The sequence below is a fragment of the Colobus angolensis genome, unplaced genomic scaffold (genome assembly GCF_000951035.1).
Source record: "Colobus angolensis palliatus isolate OR3802 unplaced genomic scaffold, Cang.pa_1.0 Scaffold74, whole genome shotgun sequence".
NCBI classification, from domain to species: domain Eukaryota; kingdom Metazoa; phylum Chordata; class Mammalia; order Primates; family Cercopithecidae; genus Colobus; species Colobus angolensis.
Window position 1 is genome coordinate 3,658,929 of NW_012121154.1, and position 23,987 is coordinate 3,682,915.

Consider the following 23,987-nt stretch of genomic DNA (forward strand, 5'->3'; position numbering starts at 1 on the left):
ATATTCTTGTAATATTTCTAAAAGGGCTGTTAATATGCAAATAAAGTGGAGATGTCTACAGCGTTTTCCATGTTTGGTAAAAACATTCAGGAAAAATATTTCTTTATGAAATGGTGAAAGTTAAACATAGGGATTCAGATGATATGTAATTTATTGGAATAACTTGTTAGCATTTTGTTATAATATCTTTTTCACTTTTTCTCCTATTTTTTGCTCCTATAGAACCAAAATTTGTAGGTTCATACATGATTCCTGACAATGAAGACAGAGATGACAACAAAGTATATTTCTTTTTTACTGAGAAGGCACTGGAGGCAGAAAACAATGCCCACGCAATTTACACCAGGGTCGGGCGACTCTGTGTGGTGAGGCTTTCTCTCTCACTATGCTTGCTTATCTCACAATTTATGGTCAGGCCTTTATTAAGTTTATAATAAGTTTCTACTTTTAAATATTTTCTAGTATTCTTTAGACTGCCTACGATTGATATTTACTATACCTACATTTCTTATCTAGTGAAAGGTGTATCTTAAAAGGACCTTGTATTTTGTATGATTTTCCCCATTTTTGAAGCCATATCAAGAAGAAATAGTCTATAATTAGACTGTCCTTCTTCCCGTGCAGAAATTTAAGCTTGATTTTTCTTAATGAATTTAATCAAAACCTTTTTTATTCCTTTAGTACACAGTACAAATAATATACATAGCTATGTTTGAACAATTTGATTGGTTAAAGTTATTTTTTTAAAAAAGCCATCTGTAATTTACTGAATATTTAGAGAGGTTGTTTGGGAACATTTAAAACCAATAGGAGTAGCAACATAATCTAAGAATCTAATAAAATTACAAATGTAAAGTTACTTTGGCATTTAAGAAGATGTTCGAAAATAAACTTACATATAAATATGTGTGTATATGTATATTGTACGTGTGGTGTGTGTATATATTCATATGCATATATAGTATGGGCATTATGTGTGTGTGTGTGTGTGTATTTCAAGCTTTCTTGAAAAGCCTTTTTCCTTTGTTAAAGGAAGAAAATAAATGGATGTTTCTATATTCCTGAGAGAAGCAAATTATTTATGAACAAAGTAATAATCATGATTACTGTATCTCTCCATTATTATATTTAGGAGAGATTGCTGTATTAATATTGTTTAACATCTGCAAAATATATTTAATGTATCAGGGCAAAAGTGTGCTGACAAGGCCGAATTAAGATACCAAAAAAAAAAAAAAATCCCTACATTATGGGGAATTGCACCGATGACATTACTTGAGAATTATGCCAAATTTTCCTAGTTAAATAAAAAAGTCATAACTCTTGGCAACTGCATGTTTAATAATATAAAATCTGTGGTTGGTCAGAATTCTTCAGGTAACTATTTACCTCCTTTTTGGTTTTCACAGAATGATGTAGGAGGGCAGAGAATACTGGTGAATAAGTGGAGCACTTTCCTAAAAGCGAGACTCGTTTGCTCAGTACCGGGAATGAATGGGATTGACACACATTTTGATGAATTAGGTAAATGTTTTTAGGTGAATTAAATTTGCTGTTTTATGTATATGCTTCTTTATAACTTTATCCCTAGGACACATAGAAAACTTGTTTTCTGTGTATTTGACCTCTATCTAACACAGAGCAAGTTTCCGTTCTTTTCATTTTGGCCAGGCACAAATGCTGGGGGAAGAGGGATTGCAAGAACACAAAGAGGCTCATCTTGTTAGCTTATTCCGTGTCTGGTTCCTTCCTGTTGTTCAGCTCAAGGTCACCCAGAACAACTGAATGATTAGCTCTGTTATGATTGATCTGGTTATATAATTGTATATGAAAATATACATCTTAAAATCTATATTGGGTTCTAAACAAATTTATGTGAATACATTTTCTTTGCATGCAAAGAGAGCTAAAAATACTAAGTGATGGAATGGTCTTTAATTTTTCAGAGGACGTTTTTTTGCTGCCTACCAGAGATCATAAGAATCCAGTGATATTTGGACTCTTTAACACTACCAGGTGAGAAATGTATACAGTCAATAAAAACAATATAAAACAAGAGATGCCTCACTGGACTCTCCTTTCACGGTGTATGTAACTTGTAAGACTACTGACCCAGTTGCTGTTCTCATTTCCTACACTTTATAATCACCAATTGATCTTTATTCTCCAATGTTTGCAAACGTACTTTCATTTTCAAAAGCTCAATCTCAATCCAAATCTTGTTTCTGTTTATAGTACCCAGAATCTTCCTGTGCTAATCTCATCACTCTCTAATCTAGAACACAGTGATTTTTTTTTTTCACATACAGTTTGTAAGATATTAGTACTTACAACGTGTTATTATATGTTGTAAAGTCTAGGACAATTCCTTTATTCATCATACAGAATTTTCCAAGTCAGGCTTTCAAGGTTCTATATCAACTGTTACTCACTCACCATTGTATGTTTTCCCTCTGAGTTCACTAATGGTCTGATGTTGACAAGATAATGCCTTGACAGATGCGAGGCAGTGTCTACTTTGCTAGTTCCCATTACTATATTTTTATTTATTCACTTATCTTGCTTGAAATAACTTTCTCCTCCAACACTGATTTAAATCAGTTCTCCAATACTTACCAATTGCCAGAGCCAAGAAAAATTCCTCAATTTCTTAATCACAGAGCACTCTTCTCTCTCTTTTATTCTGATTTTCCTGCTCTTATGTTGATTCGTAGTGAACACATGTTGATCATTGGCTCTCTGTCTTTTAAATTTGCTGCTCAAGTTTAAGATGTGTAATCTATTGTTTTCCCCTTTATGTTTTTGTATTTTTTTACCCATGGTAAAGTGCTGTAAAAATGGATAAAATATTATTTCAAGTATTTTTACACACAAATAAAAATATTAGAATCAGTTTTTGTTAAAAGGTTATATACACGATTTCCTGAGTCTCTTTCTAGGTAAGGCATAGTGCAGGTAAAATGATTAGGATAAAAAATAAAGAAGAATATACCTCAATTCTCTTGACAGGGCTAGAATAATATTACTGAATTCCTCTTTTATATCATATAAGCCATAAACTGTCACATAATTATGTATACTGTGCTTATGTGGGGGTCTTTCCACACAGCTTTAGTTTGTTATTTTTCAGCAAGTGGTTTCTAATGTCACTTAGAAAAATAATACATCTCTGTAGACAAGAATCCTGCTGTTGCAAAGAGACTTTTTCTTCAACAGAGAAACATGGAAACAATTTGTCTATCAATTATTTCTTGATGCAAAGAAAAACAGTTAATGTAGATTGGTAATTATCACAGTGCATGGAGAGTACTTAACATTTTAACTTCATCTCCTCCCTTATGCTGTGAATAATTCATACATTGCATGATAATTCAGTGAATTTACATGATAAATTTAAGCTATGGAATAATCAGTTTAGTTTTTCTATGGGTTAATATGATCAGATTATAAGCTATTCTCCTAAATGATAGCATAATGGATCTTTCTGAGAAATCAAACATAAGACATGATTTTCTTCTATAATTTCTCTTTTGACTGTTCAATTTATATAAATCTGAGAACAAAAGCTTCCCAGCTGTTACCTGACATAAGGATTGATATTTGTAGAATGATGATCAAAGGTGTGCTACCACTTTAGTTAGGAGACTATCTCAAGTGTTCCCTGAATCCTAGGCATTTCCAATTGCTTCAAGGTGTGTTATAAAATGTGTAAATTGGAAATGTAGCACAGTAACATAACTGCTGTTTTACAGGTGTCTCAGTATGTAGGAAACTTTATTTATATAGAACTTTGAATTTTGCAAAATACTTTCACAAACATTAACACTTTGGATTCTTACAATACAGAGATTCTGATAATGTTAAAATTCATTCATTTTATGCTAAATTAAGGAATATGGCAAGATTGTTTAAAAAATAATTTTTAAAGATGTCCTTTTGTAGAATCTGATTACAAATGTTTTCAGTAAAAGTTGCCGTAGTTAGTCAACTACTGCCTTTATACAATCAAGTAGAAATTTTAGTCAAGAAAATTATTTTGCTTGCTGCTTGTTCTGGAGATGAGGGATCTAAGTTTTATACGGTTAAAGTAATTTTGTCATGCTTAACATATTCAGTCCAGTCATCTTTTTACTATAGATACTTTTCAGTGGCTGAGGAAGGAATATACAAGCATATTAATGTCTACATGAACCCCAGCTAAAAAACGGAAAAAAAGGCCTAAATTTTCATAAGACTTTAAATTGTTCTGGCCGGGCGCGGTGGCTCAAGCCTGTAATCCCAGCACTTTGGGAGGCCGAGACGGGTGGATCACGAGGTCAGGAGACCGAGACCATCCTGGCTAACCCGGTGAAACCCCGTCTCTACTAAAAAATACAAAAAACTAGCCGGGCGAGGTGGCGGGCGCCTGTAATCCCAGCTACTCGGGAGGCTGAGGCAGGAGAATGGCGTAAACCCAGGACATGGAGCTTGCAGTGAGCAGAGATCCGGCCACTGCACTCCAGCCTGAGCGACAGAGTGAGACTCCATCTCAAAAAAAAAAAAGACTTTAAATTATTCTTTAAGTCACATATATTAAGAAACTTAATACATCTTAATAGAATTTGTAGCGATAGTAACAGCATAGTGAGTAAGAGAACACTGTCTACTTTGAAAATAGAACAACATAAAAGGAGATAATACCTAAATGAATGATTCAACTTGGGAATAAGTCTTTATTAATATGAAGGCCCGATCTTTCTTAATAAAAAAAAATAAAAACACAATACAAGGTTTAAAAATAAGTGAAGTGACATTATTTTTGTCATTCTAACAATGTCACCTTCAACTGTATTAAGTAGGCAATTAAGAAAATGGTACGTTTTAGAGTTTCAAAATTGGAAATGTTGCAATAGTTAACATATCTAGAATATTCTTTGCTTAAAGAAATTGCAACTACTTTACCCAAAAGACTTAACTCTTATCTTTGTAAGCTGGGGTGTTTTGCTGGGTGACCTGCTAGTTAGTTCCAGAAAGTAATTATCTTTTCTATATTTTTCAGTAATATTTTTCGAGGGCATGCTATATGTGTCTATCATATGTCTAGCATTCGGGCAGCCTTCAACGGACCATATGCACATAAGGAAGGACCTGAATATCACTGGTCAGTCTATGAAGGAAAAGTCCCTTATCCAAGGCCTGGTTCTGTAAGTTTAGTAATACAATAAATAATTCTTATTTTTAAGGACTCTTTTGGTAATATTTTGTTCACTGTTTCATGTGCTTTACAAGACTTTGCAGATAAATAGTTAAGGAATAGTATACCTGAAAGTATGCCTGGTGAAAAGTATATGTAGCAAATAAATATCCTTTCAAATTTCAAGTTTTATGCTTGTTATTTAATAAAAAGATATAATATATAATGGACACAGCAGTTTTATAACATATATATTATTATGGTTATTTTGGCTAAGTAACACCAATTAAAATTTTATTTTTTAAAGTACTGGTGAACACAGAAACATGCAGTAACACGAACATCGTATTCCTCTCAGCCTCTTCAGAGGAGTTAGCACCACATATAACTTCCAAGCAGGACAATATCACCAAATTTTTATCTTCTAATATTTAAATCAGCCTCTAATTTCCATAGGCCAAACTGTCTCCTTACTTCTCATTATTGGAAATCTATAAGAAGTTTTTTTCTCTACCTCCTCAGAATACTTAACATCTCATTTAACATCCTTGCTGGCCCCTTAGGAAAGAAATGCCAATACAAAAGTATTGCTAGAGTACAAAAGTTCTACCACTTGTCTCTGAACTATACTATTAAGATTCTTCTTAGCTAGGCATGCAGACTTTTGCACTTTTAGCACACATGGCTAAAACTAATGATGATAGTGAGGGTGACGATGAGATAATGATTTTGTATCATTCATCCTGTGTTCAACTAGGTTGGAAAAACTTTGGATCATTGCATGTGCTATGTGAGCTATGGAGAGCAAACATTTAACTTGTCACACAAGTCAACATCTATACTTTTACAAGCAGCTGGTGAAATCCCATCACTACGCTGATTCCACAATTACTTGCAAGTCGAGTAGAAACCGTTTTTGTAGAGCAAAAATCCAAAGTGGAAACAAACCTTTACCTCCATTAACAAGTGTTAAGGCTTTACCATTTCAATCACTCTCTCTCACTAGCTTAAAATTATTACTTCCAGTAAGACATAAAGTATATTTTATTTCACTCTATTGATTGACATTACAATTTTAAATGGAGAAAACCTACTCCTGTGGCTTTGCTGGAAATGCTTCTTGAAACCACATGGTCTTAAAGGAGATTTGGAGGAAGTGACTGGTTATGGATCTGCTTCCAAGCTAGTCCAAAATGTTTCCAATTATATATCATGAAAGTACACTCAAGTGAAAAATCCATGCCAAATAAGGAAATATGGTCTGATTTTAAAAACCACACCATTATAAATGTCCTCTTTGTGGAATCTGATTACTAAACTACTGTATTTATATTCTAAAGTGGAAAATTTTTATCAAGGTAATCATTGCAATTGCTGCTAGTTCTGGAGGAAAATATGTAAAATGAGGGAGCAGTTACCAACAAGCAAGAATGAACACATTTAAAGGTTTTCCAATGAGTAACTTAAGCTACTGTTGAGTATTTAATTTTATAGTCAGTGGTTTAAAAACTGACGTTATAGCATATATTTCTTGTTTTCCAGTTTATTTTGTCAAATCCATTAAAAATACAAATTCATATAGATTATAGTAAACAGAGTTTTTTTTGCCATTGATAATTAACAGTGATAACATCTGAATAGGTTTTTATGTTAAACCACTAAAATTCTATAGTCAGTGAGCCAATCAGAACCATCACTCATCATATTATCATAGACTCAATAGTGGTAAAACTATTTTGTATAGTTGTGATCCTTAGTTAGAGAGAAGTTTCTGCACAGCAAAGAGATTTCTTCTCTTTGTATGAACAATAGATTGTTTCCCTTCAAAATGTAACTTATTACAAAAAGCAAATTTCAAAAATAGAAAATAATTTATTTATGATGTTAAACATTTTGACCATCCCCAAAGTCTTGATATTAACTATATCTCACTTTTCCAGAATTTCTCTAGTTTCTCTGTATTTCTAATGCTGCATGTTTGCAAAAATTTAGTCTTTCCAATTTCCAAGGAAGATTCCATTTCTGTAATGAAAAATGTATAGTTACTCACATGGACATAAAGAGGGAAATAACAGACACTGGGGCCTGCTTGAAGTCAGAGGGTGGGAGGAAGGAGAGGATCAGAAAAAAAGAACTGTTGGGAACTAGGCTTTGTGCCTGGGTGACTAAATAATCTGTACAACAAACCCCCATGACATGAGTTTACCTATGTAACAAACCTGGACATGTACCGCTGGACCTAAAATAAAAGTTAAAAAAAAATGAAAAATATATGATTACTATATATTTCTAAATGCACAATTGACTAATTTGACGTCTTCACTTTTTCTGATTCTTCCCGTGGTTGATTATAAATTTTCTCTTTAGGTGTAAGGCAAAAAGAATTATCTAATCCACTTGTTTTTCAGTGTGCCAGCAAAGTAAATGGAGGGAGATACGGAACCACCAAGGACTATCCCGATGATGCCATCCGATTTGCAAGAAGTCATCCACTGATGTACCAGGCCATAAAACCTGCCCATAAAAAACCAATATTGGTAAAAACAGATGGAAAATACAACCTGAAACAAATAGCAGTGGATCGAGTGGAAGCTGAGGATGGCCAATATGATGTCTTGTTTATTGGGACAGGTAAAGAGATGAGAAAGTACTCAGAGACGTTTAAATTGACCTTTAAATTCAATAATTTTAATAGTATTTCTAAAAGCACCTATCAACAAATCTGTCCATCCACTAACCCATTTCACACTCCTAATCCAAAATGAGACAGATTGAAATAGAGACCTCATGTGACTGCAATAGTAAGAGGTTAGGCCAATTGTCTGGGAATATTACCACTTTCATTGTCAGAAGGGTCATGGTTTGACCAAAAAAATGTGGTTTTTTTCAGATGTGAGAAATATTGAAGCTGCCAAAGAGAGGATTTGGGGCTTGCATAGCACATAATTCCTTATACATAATCAATACTTCATGCATATGAATAAATGAATAAGTAAAGAAATGAATAATAGATGTTAATGAACAAAGTTGGTTCCGAACAGAAGTCCTCATAGTGGAAGCAGAGTGTCATAGCAAGAATAGTTCTATCAGGTTCCTGGCTCCATTACTGACTTTGATCAGTGAGTCCTGGAGATTTTGTGAACAACTTGGAACTTGGGACAATAACTTCACCTAAATCTCTAAACACAGCAATTCTTATGAGTCCATGTCAAGATCAACCATTTGTACAAAGCAAGCCAAATGTTACTCATAATATCCTGCATTAATAAAAAAAAAGTATGATAAATATACTAAAAGTGATATTTTCAAATAAATTTGTAATTTCAATCAACCCATACATTAGATCTAACGTGTAGAAGAGAACCTGAAATTTTTCAGCCTCCAGAATAGTATGTAGCAAATTCTTTGAAGTGTTTTAAAATCCTATAGCCATTTTTAAAGTGTTTAAAATGATTCTTTCTTTCTTTCATTGTATTTCTTTTTATTCAGCATCGTAATTGCTACAGTAGTTGATCATCTTTAGAGAAGTGAGCATTTTAACACACATGACTTCAATCATAGATACATAATTCTGAAGAGATATTGGCACAAGCCTGGATCAGGAAACAGGATGTAATATTAATATTAATGTTGGTGCTTGGGCTTCTCCAATAATCCTTTTGTTTTCATTTTTGTTTTGTTTTTTGTGGCTTTTGTTGCTGTTGTTGTCGTTTGCTTGTTTGTTTGTTTTTCTTGAGTCAGAGTCCTGCTTTGTTGCCCAGGCTGGAGTGCAATGGCACGATCTTGTCTCACTGCAGCCTCTGCCTCCCAGGCTCAAGAGATTTTCCTGCCTCAGCCTCCTGAGTAGCTGGGATTACAGGCATGTGCCACCATGCCTGCCTAATTTTGTACTTTTAATAGAGACAGGGGTTTCTCCACTTTCGTGAGGCTGGTCTTGAACTCCTGACCTCAGGTGATCCACCTGCCTTGGCCTCCCAAAGTGCTGGGATTACAGGCATGAGCCACCATGCTCGACTGGGACACATTTAAAGCAGTGTGTAGAGGGAAATTTATAGCACTAAATGCCCACAAGAGAAAGCAGGAAAGATCTAAAATTGACATTCTAACATCACAATTAAAAGAACTAGAGAGGCAAGAGCAAACACATTCAAAAGCTAGCAGAAGGCAAGAAATAACTAAGATCAGAGCAGAACTGAAGGAGATAGAGACACAAAAAACCCTCCAAAAAATCAATGAATCCAGGAGTTGGTTTTTTGAAAAGATCAACAAAATTGACAGACCGCTAGCAAGACTAATAAAGAAGAAAAGAGAGAGGAATCAAATAGACGCAATAAAAAATGATAAAGGGGATATCACCACCGACCCTACAGAAATACAAACTACCATCAGAGAATACTATAAACACCTCTACGCAAATCAACTAGAAAATCTAGAAGAAATGGATAATTTCCTGGACACTTACACTCTTCCAAGACTAAACCAGGAAGAAGTTGAATTCCTGAATAGACCAATAGCAGGCTCTGAAATTGAGGCAATAATTAATAGCCTACCAACCATCCTTTTGTTTTTTAAAACAAAGATTTAAGCAAGGAAACGTCTTCTATCTTATTCTTAGAAATTAATTTCTGGTACGGGCTGTATTTTGTTCATTCATTTTAGGAAGTTAATGTTAATAATGTGCTCTGCACTGTGGGTTGAAGATTAACATGTCATCAGATTTCTTTAGCAAACTTGAAATTAATTGGCCATAAATTCACTCATAGTGACTTCCAACAAAATTTTTTAAAGTTGCATAATCAATACTAATATTTGATAAAAGTAATTAAAGTATTAGTTTGGTGTAAAAGTCGGTCTTTTGCTGTCATTTTAATGGCAAAAACTGCAATAACTTTTTCACCAACCTAATATGTTATTTTTAAATGCCCTGGAAAGCAGAAGTCATATATAACAGTCCAAGAATGTTTTTAGAAATACTTGCTTGTCATATTGATCAAAGTAATTCCAGAGAATTTCAGAAGTATCAAACATATTTGTTCTGCCATACACACCATGTTTAATTCAAAGGTATCATCATATTGAACCACAGATTACAGGTGCCCACCACCATGCCTGACTAATTTTTTTTGTATTTTTAGTAGAGACAGGGTTTTGCCATGTTGGCCAAGCTAGTCTCAAACTCCTGACCTCAAGAGATACACCCGTGTCGGTGTCCCACAGTGATTACAGGCATGAGCCACCGCACCTAGCCAGCTACATGGTTTTTAATTATTTGAAAACCAGACTGTGACATAGATTCTAGTTTATTTCTTGTTTTGTTTTCTTACAGATAATGGAATTGTGCTGAAAGTAATCACAATTTACAACCAAGAAATGGAATCAATGGAAGAAGTAATTCTAGAAGAACTTCAGATATTCAAGGTATTTAGAGTAAAAAATATAGACCAAATTTATGCATTATGACTACAAGTGAGATGTAAATAGGAAAGATACTATGTCCATTTTCTTTTTCCTAACAGGTGTGTTGTGGATTCAGAGCTAATATAAGTGAAGAATTATTTCAGATTCTAGTGCATATATTGGATTGTTACAGACTTTTCAACTGAGAGATCAATATTTACCTAGCATGGAAAAAATTTCAGTGAATAAACTGTGACTATAAAGAAATAACATTTATACTACATATAATTTTCAGAGCCAGTATTACAGTCACATCTTATAGAAATGTACAATCAATACTGACAAAAAATAATAATACATTTTCATATTGTGAACACTGTGGCAAGATAAGCATACTCTTTTTTATTAAGTGCATTAATTATACAAAGAATTTACTAAAAAAGAACAATAGAAAATGATAAAAAAAGACATGAAAAAATAATTACATATGCAGATATACTAACATACACAGGTGCATGTGTGTATATATATGTGTGTGTATGTGTGTATACACATATATATGTGTACATGTATATGTAAACAAATATGCACTTATACACACACACACACACACACACCAAGTCACATCATTTGCAGCAGTTTTGGTCTTTAAAGTTGTTATAATACTGAACTAGTGAATACTGACCACTGCTCCCATGGGAAATAAGGGGTTCTGTTCCAGCAAATTTCTAATTGTAACATAATTATCAACAAATCAACAAATCAATACATAACCTTCTTTTATGTGTGTTTGTGTTTAAAGACACCTTATTTAATATATATTGCTGATGGACTAACGTTGAACTCACAGCCAACAGCACTATAATCCATGCCTGAATGAAGTTTATGTAAGGGAAGAGTTTTCAACGTTAAGGCACAGCACAGCTTTTTTGAGCTTAGAAATATTAAACAGCACTACGTTTGGGGACCATTTTAAAAAACAAAACACCAACAAAAAGCACAGAGATGTGAAAGCCTTGGCACTACATACTCCATGAAAAAGATACTTATTTACACCATGAAAGTTGAAACAAGAAGGCAAGAGTGACAGCTTGTTTCATCTCAGCTGGGAATGTGCATGTCCTGTGACTCAAATTTTTTGCTGCTCTGAGCATGCATGTGTCCATGAGTGAAAAACACAGGATGTCTTGATATTGGGGTTACAATTAATTTTAGTAAGTAGGCTAATTTGCAAATACAGAATCTGTGAATAACAAGGATTGGCTATATATTTTTATAATGGGTAGATGTGAAACATTTTATAAATGAAAAGCAGTACATTTTGCCTTTGCTGTACTAGAACACGGATGCCCTAGAGCCACACCCAAAGCTAACCACCATCCTATATCAACCATTGCAGCTATGCTTTTGTTTATTTAGCACTCTGGGACTCTACATAAGATTTCATTTCGTGTTATAAAATGAAATATGTTTAATATTCACTCACCACAGTGTTTTGTTCATGTAAACTCTTAAGGAACATTGTTGCCTGAATGAATACATAAATGAATGTATGAAAGCATAAAGATTCTGTAGTTTAAAATTTAAAAAAAATTTAAAAAACACTGACATAGAGGATCAAATGTTCCCTTTTAACAACCAGCTCTTCAAAGGGAAATCATCCCCAGAGTGGATTTCACCTGCCCTGTGGTTTTCCACTTGCACAGCTGATCTGAGTTTATTGTGTTCCTTAGGGATGCACTACTCTTAACAATCCTAAAACAACATATTGGTTCTCAAAGCTGTGGTATAAATTGTCCTTCCTCTGGTGCAGTTCTAAGAATATCAGGTTATTCATCTTGTTCAAAGAATCCTGGGTTAATTGTGATTCACCATGATCACTCCAACAGAAAAATATTTTGTTTAGGTTTGGGTTGAAAAGTTTAAGATCACTTGGTTTATTAGCAATAACACCTATTGAAAGACACAGTGGTTTCATTTTAATGATTCAATTACTTTAATAGGACATTCTGACTTTATTATTTTATTTAAAGATACTTGAGTTTCCAAAGCACAAGTAATATTCAAATGCAAATTCAAAAACTGTATTCCAGAGACAAGCAGTAAGCTGGTTAGATTGCCTGCTGCTCTTTCATCTGGATATCTGCCCACCCCATTAGAAAAAAAGTTTTAAAGCTGTATTTTAATTGTATTTGCTTATTGATTTACTAAAATGAAAGCTATACAGTACTTAACACAGAACCACTTATATAAGTAATGTAATTTCAGGAATTTACAACCATATTAAGGTAAATGTTTTTATATTATTTTCTTAAAAACGAAACCTTTTTAAAAATTTCAGGATCCAGTTCCTATTATTTCTATGGAGATTTCTTCAAAGCGAGTAAGTTGTCTGTGTGTGTATGTGTGTGTGTAGGTGTGTATGTTCTATATGTAAGCTAAGGTCAAAGGATATGAGAACATTAGTTCATGTGCTTAAATATGGACTTATTACAGTTTTATTTTTCTTTTATTACTTTATTTTATTGTAGTAAGAACTTTTAACATGTGATCTACCCTGTTAACAAAATATTAAGTATACAATACATGTTTAATGGCTTCAGGTACAGTGTTATACTGTAGGCCTTCAAACCTTATTAATCTTGTTCGATTGAAACTTTATGTCCATTGATTGATTCTGACAAAAGTATATCATGATTTACATTTAATACATGCCTTCATTTTCCATCTCTATAGAAAGGAAGATGAGAGTAGTTTTACTTCTACAATCATGATAGCACTTTATTCCCTGGTTATTTTTCACTAATGTTTTTCAAAAACAGTGGTAACAATGATAATCCAAGAGTGTTCAAGGAAACACACCTCCTTTTCCACTTCACTGAAATCAGTTTGGTGTAAACTTTAGAAACAGTTGTTGCATATATTTTCTCAAATTTATTTATAAATAATCCTCCATGTTCAGGCAAAAGGAAAGATATGATACTAAATGTTCATCTACTTGTTCTGCAAATAGATAGATATACACGTCACTCTTCTAAATGTTACATGTCAATATTTAAAAGACTATTTGCTTTCCAAATCTCGTATTAATTGTTTCCATAGATTTGTTTTCTGTTTTTGAGATAAGGTCTCACTGTGTCACCTAGGCTGGAGTTCAGTGGTGCAATTACAGCTCACTGTAGATTCTACCTCCCCAGGCTCAGGTCATCCTTCCATGCCAGCCTCCTGAGTAGCTGACATCATGGGCACATACTGCCAGCTAATTTTTGTAATTTTTGTAGAGACAGGGGTTTGCCATGTTGCCCAGGCTGGTCTCAAACTCCTGGGCTCAAGCAATTAGCCTCCCAAAGTGTTGGGATTACAGGCATAAGCCACTGAGCCGGGCAGTTACTATAGATCTTTAAAGGAAGATCCACAGTGTTGGATAATGCAAGATAATGAACACAGCTTCTTGAGTTCTTGTCAAGTTCAGTCTAGCAATTTTGGTGCTCCTGCATTTATGTCTATGAATGTTTCTCAAATATTAGAGAAATGAAAGTATAAATATTCTATTACCTATATTGAAAAACTGCTATAATTTTTTCTTTTTTTTTTTTTTTTTGAGACGGAGTTTCTCTCTTGTCTTCCAGGTTCCACCTCCACATCCTAGGTTCAAGCAATTCTCCTGCCTCAACCTCCAGAGTAGCTGAGATTACAGGCACCCGCCACCATGCCCAGCTAATTTTTTGTATTTTTAGTAGAGACAGGGTTTTGCCATATTGAACAGACTGGTCTCAAACTCCTAAAACTGCTGATTTAAGTGAATTAAATTTAAGTGAATTTTTTCTGAGGTGATTGTGTATAAATGTGAAAACTAGGTGTAATAGTTCAGTGAAAGTGTTGTCCATTTCTGCTAGTGACCTCTTTCTCATTTCTGTAGCAACAGCTGTATATTGGATCTGCTTCTGCCGTGGCTCAAGTCAGATTCCATCACTGTGACATGTATGGAAGTGCTTGTGCTGACTGCTGTCTGGCTCGAGACCCTTACTGTGCCTGGGATGGCATATCCTGTTCCCGGTATTACCCAACCGGCACGCATGCGAAAAGGTGAGATATGATACCTGATGAACTATTTCCCTCACTTAGGAAAACCCTAATGCTTTTTTTTTTTCGCTCTTTTTTTCCCCGCACACATTCCATGAAAAATAACCATGCTCTTTTTATTTAAATAAATCATCATAGTTATATTTTGTTCATAATAGAAACTTTGAAAACTTGAAGTTTTCCAGAAAATATCTGTATTAATTATTATGTACAGAGACTGGAGCTGAACATGCTGTTGACCTTCCGTTTTTTCACCCAGGTTTGAGTCAGTTCTTCCTTCTTTTGAAACTTCTGCTGCAACACATGAAACGAGTTCAGATAAACTTAAAATGTGGAAATGGCAAGCCACTGCACATGAGAGATTCAAAGACTTGAAAATAAATAAAGAAATTTCTAAAATACATCCTGCATTTGCCCCATGTCCTCTCTACCAGCTGGTCTTCATTTATTTCATTTTGAAAGTGAATATTTTAACTCCTAGGCAAATGCATGACCTGTATAATTAATGAAATGTGTGATTTAATTCAACACAAATGAAAGGTACTTAAAGACCCCCAAACTCCAAGGCCTACAATTCTGTGAGGTCATTGCCATTTCCTACAGAAGGTAAATCCCAGGATTCTTTAAGCAGAGATCTTGAGGTTCAGTTAAGTCTTTTGAAGAATAAGGATATCTCTTCAGTCAAGCCATATAAAGTTGTACATTCTTTGTGGAAATACCTCAGGAAAAAAGTATTACAATTTCTCACAGAATAAGCAGTTTCTTTCTTGCGATAAAATGACCAAAGACAAAATACAGCAAGCAATAGAAGTATAGGTAGTTTTCCTACTGAAAAACAGTTTGTATTAATTTCAATTATTTTTATTCTTTAACTTTGGGTTACTTTTCTGTAAATCTTTCTCAGAATATAATTTAACCCAATTTAGTGTAGTTCTTGTTTTGTATGTTCAAATATATAGTAGAATCTCATTAAAACTTCACTAATTCAAAATTTTGTTAATTTTACTGGAGCTAAATTAATACTCCAGTTTTTTTAATGATATAATAAGCACATAGTAAAATTATGCTTCAAGAGGACATTTTTAACTATATTTACCAATTGTATTAAAGAATTGAGCAAATTAATTGATTTTGCAGAAGTGTTTGTTGTTGTTTGAAAACGATTCTTGAAGAATATAGTCATGTAATTATTTGAAAATATCCATTATAAGTGGAGTGTATTCGCCTATTAAGCCAATTACTGTACTATGTGCAAGGGATATGAAGAAACAAGCATAACCTCTTGCCTAAAGGAAATTGGAACCTAAAGTGAAGAATGGAATTGTAAATAATAATAGTAGTAGCTTGCTATTCTGCACTTACTATGCATGAAGTACTCGATTAAGAGCAATGCATATAATTATTTAATTCTCAAAATAATCTCACTTTTGAGCTTAATCTTGAAGGTAGAGATATAAGAAGATTCCAGTTAAAGGGAATTAATTTTCTGCACACAGAAATAGAATGCTTAAAAACAAGCACCCAGTACCATGGCTCAGGAGTGAAATAGAAGAATATGAGGGTAGAACGTGAATTTAACCACAAATAACAGTATTAATTATTTTATTGTCATCAGCAACAATAAAAATGTTTACAAGCCTTGCACCAAATGCTTATGAATGACAGGGTTTTGTGTTAGGCATGCAGTAGTGATAATGAATTTTAATTGAGAAGTTTCCATAGTTAATTGTTTTATATGGTGCATCTTTTAACAGTGTACAGTCCTAAGCTTGATAATACAGTAGATGTGGTAGACAAAAAGGGTTACTTAGAAAAAATCAAGTGAATGAGAAAAATAGTAGATAGGAAGGCATGAAATGCTGGAATCAGAAGCCATGCTCGTAAATGAATTAGTTCAGTTCAGTGACATGTAATGGAGATCTTTCAGTGGTGTCAAATTCTTTTGAACCATCACTCACCCTTGGGGGAGAATTTTTGGATAAGTTTCAACACCTGAAGGTAAAATAGCTTGCTTTTATAGCAGATCGTTGTTGCTTAAGACCTGAATAGAAGCAGAAATTGAAAACTGGTCATTAAAATAAATAATTCTCTGCTCACAGAGTGAAAATGAGTCAACAGGGGAAAAACATTAATTCACAATCCAAACCACTTGTTTAAAATGATCTTCCAAAATACACTATGGTTTATAATGCTAGAATCTTTTTCTTCCCCTTGCTCTTGTATTTTGTCTATTTCCAGCGTTCTCTTTAAAAATTTCTAAGAGACTAGAAATATAAGAATAATACGCAATGTTGAGGATGAAAGCAACTTTGTTCAACCTTTCTGAAACTTTTCCATATATATACACACATGTATATATAATATACACATATATTTGTGTATATATGTCTATATTACATATATATACACACTCATATATGTATATATAATATATATACATGTGTGTGTATATATCTATACTGAAATAAAGGACAACTATACTGGAATAGTATAAAATGAACTGAAACCTTGCTGGAAAATGTGATATCTTTCTTTTAAAATGTATATTTCCAATAACTTTCAGCAATATTTTTGCACTCAGTTCTTGACCTTGCTTATCCAGAATTATTTGATTGTAGCTTCCTTGTCCTCATATCACTTGTATAATAATCTTTATACAACACTATCTCTGCAAAGTGTAAGCCATTTCTCATTTCATTGATTTTATTCCTATCCGTTATTCATTATTTCTCATCAGGCTTCAGGTTCTCAATATAGAAGCAATACTCCACAAAGTGAGGGATTAACAACAACATTTTAATTATCATCTAAATTTGCTATTAGTTGTATAATAGTTGTACATGCTAGTGTAAAACAATATAGAATCATGCAACTTTCTACTTTTGCTTGTTGTTTTTTCATAAGCTCTATTTTCAATCTAGTTCAGTAGGATGATACATGTGGCAGATCTAATATTAACTTTGTAAAATCTCAGGTTTTTAGGTAAGGTTTTCTAATCAGCGATCTCTGCATTAAGAAAAGCAAACAAACTAAAACTAAAACGTACTTTTGTATACAGGTCATAATCCCAAAAATTGATTGCAGATGTTCATCTGCCCCAGTTTTCAATATCTATTAATTTGTTAAATAAGGTCTGAACTCCTGTGTGAGAAAGCACTTGATCTCTTGAAATAGCATTCTATTATTGTTATTTAGAGACAGTAAGGACACCCTAAAATGAAAAAAAAAAAAAGAGACTGAAGTAGATTTTAGGTGTCATTTTGCCACCTCTATTTTACATGGGAGGACACAAAGAGCCAGGAAAGGGAAGCAATATGCATAAGATCATACAGAACATTAGTGGTGGTATTGGGAATTGAATCTGGTTCACTTTTCCAAATTTCATCATTGCATATGGTTAAAGCATCTCATTGTCACTTTGGGAGCTATGCTCTCACCCTCTAGGGTAAAACTTCTGCTTTGCCTTCTGTTTTTCCCTCAGTCTTGAAGAAATGCCATAAATTAGAGAGGCAAGTGGTATTTTCCACCTTTATGTAATACTTCTATTTAAATCTCTAAGCTAAATTAAGTATGCCAGAGTTCTTGATTTTATAATTTCAATACTATTAATACTGATGATAATTCCCATTGTTTAATTCCTCAAAAAAATGCTTACATATTAAATCACTTCATATATAATGTTATATTATATACTTAAATATATATCTATATCTATCTATCTATCTATATATCTATATATTTTTTTTTTTGAGATAGAGTCTCGCTTCATTGCCAGGCTGGAGTGCAGTGGCGCGATCTTGGCTCACTGCAACCTTCACCTCCTGACTTCAGGCAATTCTCCTGTCTCAGTCTCCTGAATAGCTGGGATTACAGACACACACGACCACACCTGGCTAATTTTTGTATTTTTAGTAGAGGTGGGGTTTCGCCATGTTGGTCAGGCTGGCCTCGAACTCCTGACCTTGTGATCTGCCCGTCTTGGCCTCCCAAAGTGCTGGGATTACAGGCATGAGCCACCATGCCCGGCTAATGTTTTTATATATATTCAAAACATTATATTGTATATGTCATATATTCTTGAATTGCACATACATATGTTTTATATATATTCAAAACATATGTATATTACATATATGCTGGAATTTTTTATATATAATGTTATACATCTATATGTGTGTGTGTATGTATATATATTCTGGAGTTTCTCCAGAGATACAGAATATTGTATTTTTTCAGTTATATATCTAAACAAACTATGAAATAAAAAAATACTAGAAATGATTCTAATTATATTAGGCAGATTAAGGGTGAAAATACTAATATTTCTTGAGTCCCACTAGATGCACAACATCCAGCTAAACATGATGAACACACTATCACATTGAATAAAGACATGTACTTCCTCAATGTTACATCTGAATAAAAGGAAACTCACTACAGTATATTATTAGTTTATCTCTCAATTTTAGAAATTCTATTTGTACTAATTGATTATGATGACTATAGAACAAACTATTTGGATTTTAACACCTTTTTCACTTGCACTTTATTATATATGGGAGTTTTATACTCAAAATAACTGTTTTGTACTCAATAAATACTTTACTTCAAATCCCATTGTCTTTCTCTGCCCAAATACTTTACCACTCAAGACATTCTCAAACTAGAAGATTTCTTGTTGAACTAAATTTTTAACAAAAAGTAAAGAGAAATATATTCCATTGTTGTTTGAGTTTCCAGAATTCAACATTATGTAAATAAAGAACAGGGTAACATAGATCTTAACTACTGAAGAACATATAATGGAAATGTGAAAAACTATGAAACTTGGATTTTATTCTTATTTCATATGAATGATCATTTTTTTTCAGTAGCAGAATACTACTTGTATATTTAATGCAATTGGCTGCATTTTAAAGCCTGGAAAATTGAAAATATGAACACCTAAATGCATTTACTTTCTTTCAGGCGTTTCCGGAGACAAGATGTTCGACATGGAAATGCAGCTCAGCAGTGTTTTGGACAACAGTTTGTTGGTAATCCATAGAAAATCAATTGTTCTGGGTTACTCAAGAGAATACATTGAATATAAACTGCAAACTTCTTAAAAAGAGTCCTTTTTTTCTTTGTGATTCATGTATACTAGAACAATGTAATAAGTATTCTTTTTCTCTGACATGTAGTTAAAATTTGGAAAAAATGACATCTAATTTTTATCTGATTAGGAAAATAAATTATATGTACTACCACCAAGCTTCATTATTAAACAATTATTAAAACAACGAAACCCTAGAACAAGAATGCTGCATACTTTAGGTGATTGATGCCATGGTGACTCTTATGACTTACCTCTTTATCTCATACCAGGGACTATCTTCACCATGTTACATAGCTTCTGGTGATTTTATCAACTGGTATTACTTCTATCAAGTCATCTACTAAGCTTTGGGATAGATAAAGTGAAAAAGCTTTTACTCTTTTATCTAAGTTGACTAAGGTTAGGGCTAGGGTTGGTGGTTCAAGAAAGGTGATAGAGTGGTGGTATCTGATGGGCAAGGAATTGAGGAAATTTCATCTTTAGGCAAAAGTAAGGAAGTTAAGACAGAACTTCTCTGTTAACACTCTCCTGACTCTTTCTATTATGGTGGTAACTGTTGAATAGGCTGTATTTAGTGTCACTGAGCTCACTAGGAAGTAGTAATAAGAAGGGACACCACAAATAAGAAACCAGCAGTGGCTATACACAGAGCCAGAGACTGTGCTCCAGCGTCACTTTGCTGGACCCCAGGCTGACTCAGGATTCAGTGGAGGACTCAAGCCTCTGGGAATACTGGCAAAAGAAAAGTAGGACCTTCATCTGAGGGAAGTTTAGGGGTCAATTCTGAAGGTGAGTAGGACTTTTTTTTTTTTTTTTTAGAGAGTAATCCTGCTTGCTTTTATTCCCGACTGCAGCTAAGTGTACTTGACTGTATGCAAATTTGAGTTCAAGTCCAGTAAGAGCCTTTCCGGTCCAAAACACAGATTGTAATCAAGCTCTATTTCACAAAGTCCCTAATTCAGTCTCATATTCTCTTCTCACTGCAGCAGCTCAACACCCAGATAAATGCAATCCCTTGTATAATTGTATAAACATAAATATAATCCACATTTATGTTTATGTAGTGGCATTTTGCCTGCATTTCTGGTTTCTGCTTTTGTTTGTAACCACAAATTTTGTCCTGTGCTTTGGTGTTCCCTTTCTCTTCCCTCAATAAAGGGAAGAGACTTTCCATGAGTTTAGCACTGATGCTTCTTACTGCCTTGACTATCCTGTCCCATCCTTTGGAAACAGACTCTCAGTTACCTACTTCTTTCCCACCCCATAGCCTGCTTGTTTGTTTCGTGCCTAAACTTTGGTGTGCCATTCTTTCTAAATAATTCCTTTAAATTACCTTTTACAGAAATGAGCAATAAGTAATGAGGTAATCATGTTACTGCAGGGATCTAAATAATGTTTGAAAAATATATTTACCTGTAAAATCTAAGTCTTAAAGACGGCATTAATGTTCCTGTTGTAGGGGATGCTTTGGATAAGACTGAAGAGCATCTGGCTTATGGCATAGAGAACAACAGTACTTTGCTGGAATGTACTCCACGATCTTTACAAGCAAAAGTTATCTGGTTTGTACAGAAAGGACGGGAGACAAGAAAAGAGGAGGTAATTCATAGCTGCACATTCACAACGTAGTGTTTTGCGTATAGTGTGTGGTCAGTAAATAGATGATTTATTTGGATGCTGAAAAATGAAGCTAGCTGTTGTACTATGCAGGTCTTATTTAAAAAGTCAGTTTTATTTATTATGTGTGATTTATATACATATAATAATTTAAATATATATACATAGAGTTTTTATAGACATATACTGTATAAATACACATATGCTATACACATATATAGAAATCATTAATTTGGATCTTGGAAATAGGAATTTTTAAAAGAGGTACTTATAACTCATGATTTTATTGTCATGTTGTCAAAATAATAGTCTTAAATCATGACACCCAAGGCAATGTTGTAGAGAAATAGCAAAAGTTAATTATCATTAACTCATATGTCTTAGACATATGAATAATAATAGAATTAAAATAACAACACAGCTGCAACATTAAGCTCGTTGTGTAAGAAAGCTTTTCAATCATATATGAGACATTGACCTAAGTGTTCTTGATCGCAGGGAACAAAGGAAAGACCCCCACTCGTTCATCCTTTTTAGCAGTTGTAGTGGTGGAGATTGTATTTCTGTAATCATCTTCTATATGATGGGAGAGGAATGACTTGGATGCTTGTAGAGTTGGAAGGATAGGCAGCTTTGAAGCATATGTGTAGAATAAGAGGCAGTTACTGGATAAAAGAATGTGAGTCAAGGGCTGTCTATAGAAAGAGTCCAGGTCATAAAACGTCCAGGGCATAAAGCAGACAGGTAAGGCAGATCATACTGGTGATGTGGGCTTTGAACTCAGTTTTACAAAAGTGGAATCACAAAGATAGCAAGTAGAAAAAAAATGAATATTTTAGAGGGAGAAAGAATATTGAATATAGAAAAAATGATCCTCGGTAAAGAAAAGGTTGCAAGTTGAATAATGAAAATGAGTTCTAGAGACCTGCCTTAGGTCACAGAGAAGAGGTAATAGGTACATTTTGGATAGAGAGTGAATCAATGGAAGGTTTCACCTCGTTTTGGCACTGGAGATTAAACATTTCTCATTGGAACACAAAATTACTGATTCCAAATGTGGAGCACTTTGAACTTTTTATTCCTTTTTTCCTAGCCTATGGTGAAATTTAAAACCTAACATGTTTCTAGTTCAAAATCATACAGTACATTCAGGGAGATAATTAAATTTGTAAATCCTCGGTTCTTTGGGTAGGTTTTAGAAAGAAAGTCACCTCAACTTAACAAAGGCTATTAGAAATAATATAGAAATGCAATCAGGGAAGGAAAATTTTCTTCATGATGTCATAAGAATAAACACATGTCCAAAAATGTTATAGCATACTGCACTGAGTTAAATTGTTGATTTAGTATTAAAGTATTTTCCACTTCACAAATCTGAGGTGAAATGACTTTTTAAATTCCTCATAATTCCCTTGGCAGAAAAGGACCTGGTAATATTCCATAGTTCCTCCAAGCCGAATGGCTTCAGAAGACAGTGAAGTAATTCTTTTATCAGTGCTTTCCCTCACTCAATATGTTCTGTTTCTAATTTGGAAATCACCATAATCTACCTCATTTGGAAATCTTTACCAAATCATTTGACATGCTGCATCCATCAATGTTCAATTATAAGGTTCTTTCTCATATTGTTGATATAATCTACTTCTCCATTCGTATACTTTTTAGTACCTATTTTCAACTACATTCAAATTTCCCCAACTAATGTATTTGCTGATATTTGGACTTCAAATTTACTCTTTGCATCGAAAGTTATGTTATAATCAACTATTATTAATGCTTGGCTTTTATGGACCTAGCTATATATGGATTGATTTATTCACAATATAAAACAGGACAAAACACAAAATTCTGACTTTATTAAAGGCTGAACATATGTGATGTATACACAAAGCAGAATAACTTTGCATGTGAGTTCTTTATTTAATAACAATTTTTGCACTATTGTCATTTATACGTCTCTTTTTTGTGAAACATAATTGCTTATCAAATCTTTATTTTGATAGGAAATCACTTTCTTATCAAATCTAGACCATTTTAAGGGATATTTATTTTCACCTAGTTAATTCTTACCTCCTGGGTAAATGCTTTATAGAGTACCCCGACGATGCTCATCAAGGTTCCTCTCTGATGCTACAAACCAAGAGAAGTCATTGATTTATCAGACCACAGAGTATATACATCTTCCTTTTATTTAACTGAAATTTTTGATTCTGTAATGTCTGTCTATTCAGATTCAAACTCAGCCCTCTGGAGTTATCCAGAAGCAACATATTCATGTGGATAAAGTTTTTGCCCAAATTAATCTTTAGAAACTGAATTAATCTTTAGAAACATACCTGAATTGTTAGAAAGCACTTATAAACTCAATTATCTGCTTTCCAAACTCTGGATTATGGTGATTCTCTCAAATACGCATTTTATAGACTCCTGCTTTCTTAAACAAAGCAAATGGGACATAATCTCTATATGTTTTATTAATTCTATAAGTATTTATTGAAAGCCAACTTTCCTAGATACTTCATAGGGAGCATTTTCCCTTGGCTTGAATACCTTATTAATTATAATTAAGTAATAATAAGCTACTATGAATTATAAATGTAAATTAAATATATCAGATAC

At 33.5% G+C, this 23,987-nt stretch overlaps 1 protein-coding gene across 2 annotated transcripts in view; it reads left to right on the forward strand.

The window, feature by feature from the left end:
- SEMA3E (sema domain, immunoglobulin domain (Ig), short basic domain, secreted, (semaphorin) 3E) overlaps positions 1-23,987 on the forward strand; it is a 279,602-nt gene that overhangs the window by 239,365 nt on the left and 16,250 nt on the right. For both annotated transcript variants that reach the window (XM_011927688.1, XM_011927689.1), the window contains exons 7-16: positions 223-365; positions 1,410-1,524; positions 1,947-2,016; positions 5,039-5,183; positions 7,582-7,804; positions 10,500-10,591; positions 12,912-12,953; positions 14,490-14,656; positions 19,622-19,689; positions 21,211-21,350. In XM_011927688.1, coding sequence (XP_011783078.1) covers positions 223-365; positions 1,410-1,524; positions 1,947-2,016; positions 5,039-5,183; positions 7,582-7,804; positions 10,500-10,591; positions 12,912-12,953; positions 14,490-14,656; positions 19,622-19,689; positions 21,211-21,350 — 1,205 coding nt within the window. The remainder of the gene's footprint in view (positions 1-222; positions 366-1,409; positions 1,525-1,946; positions 2,017-5,038; positions 5,184-7,581; positions 7,805-10,499; positions 10,592-12,911; positions 12,954-14,489; positions 14,657-19,621; positions 19,690-21,210; positions 21,351-23,987) is intronic.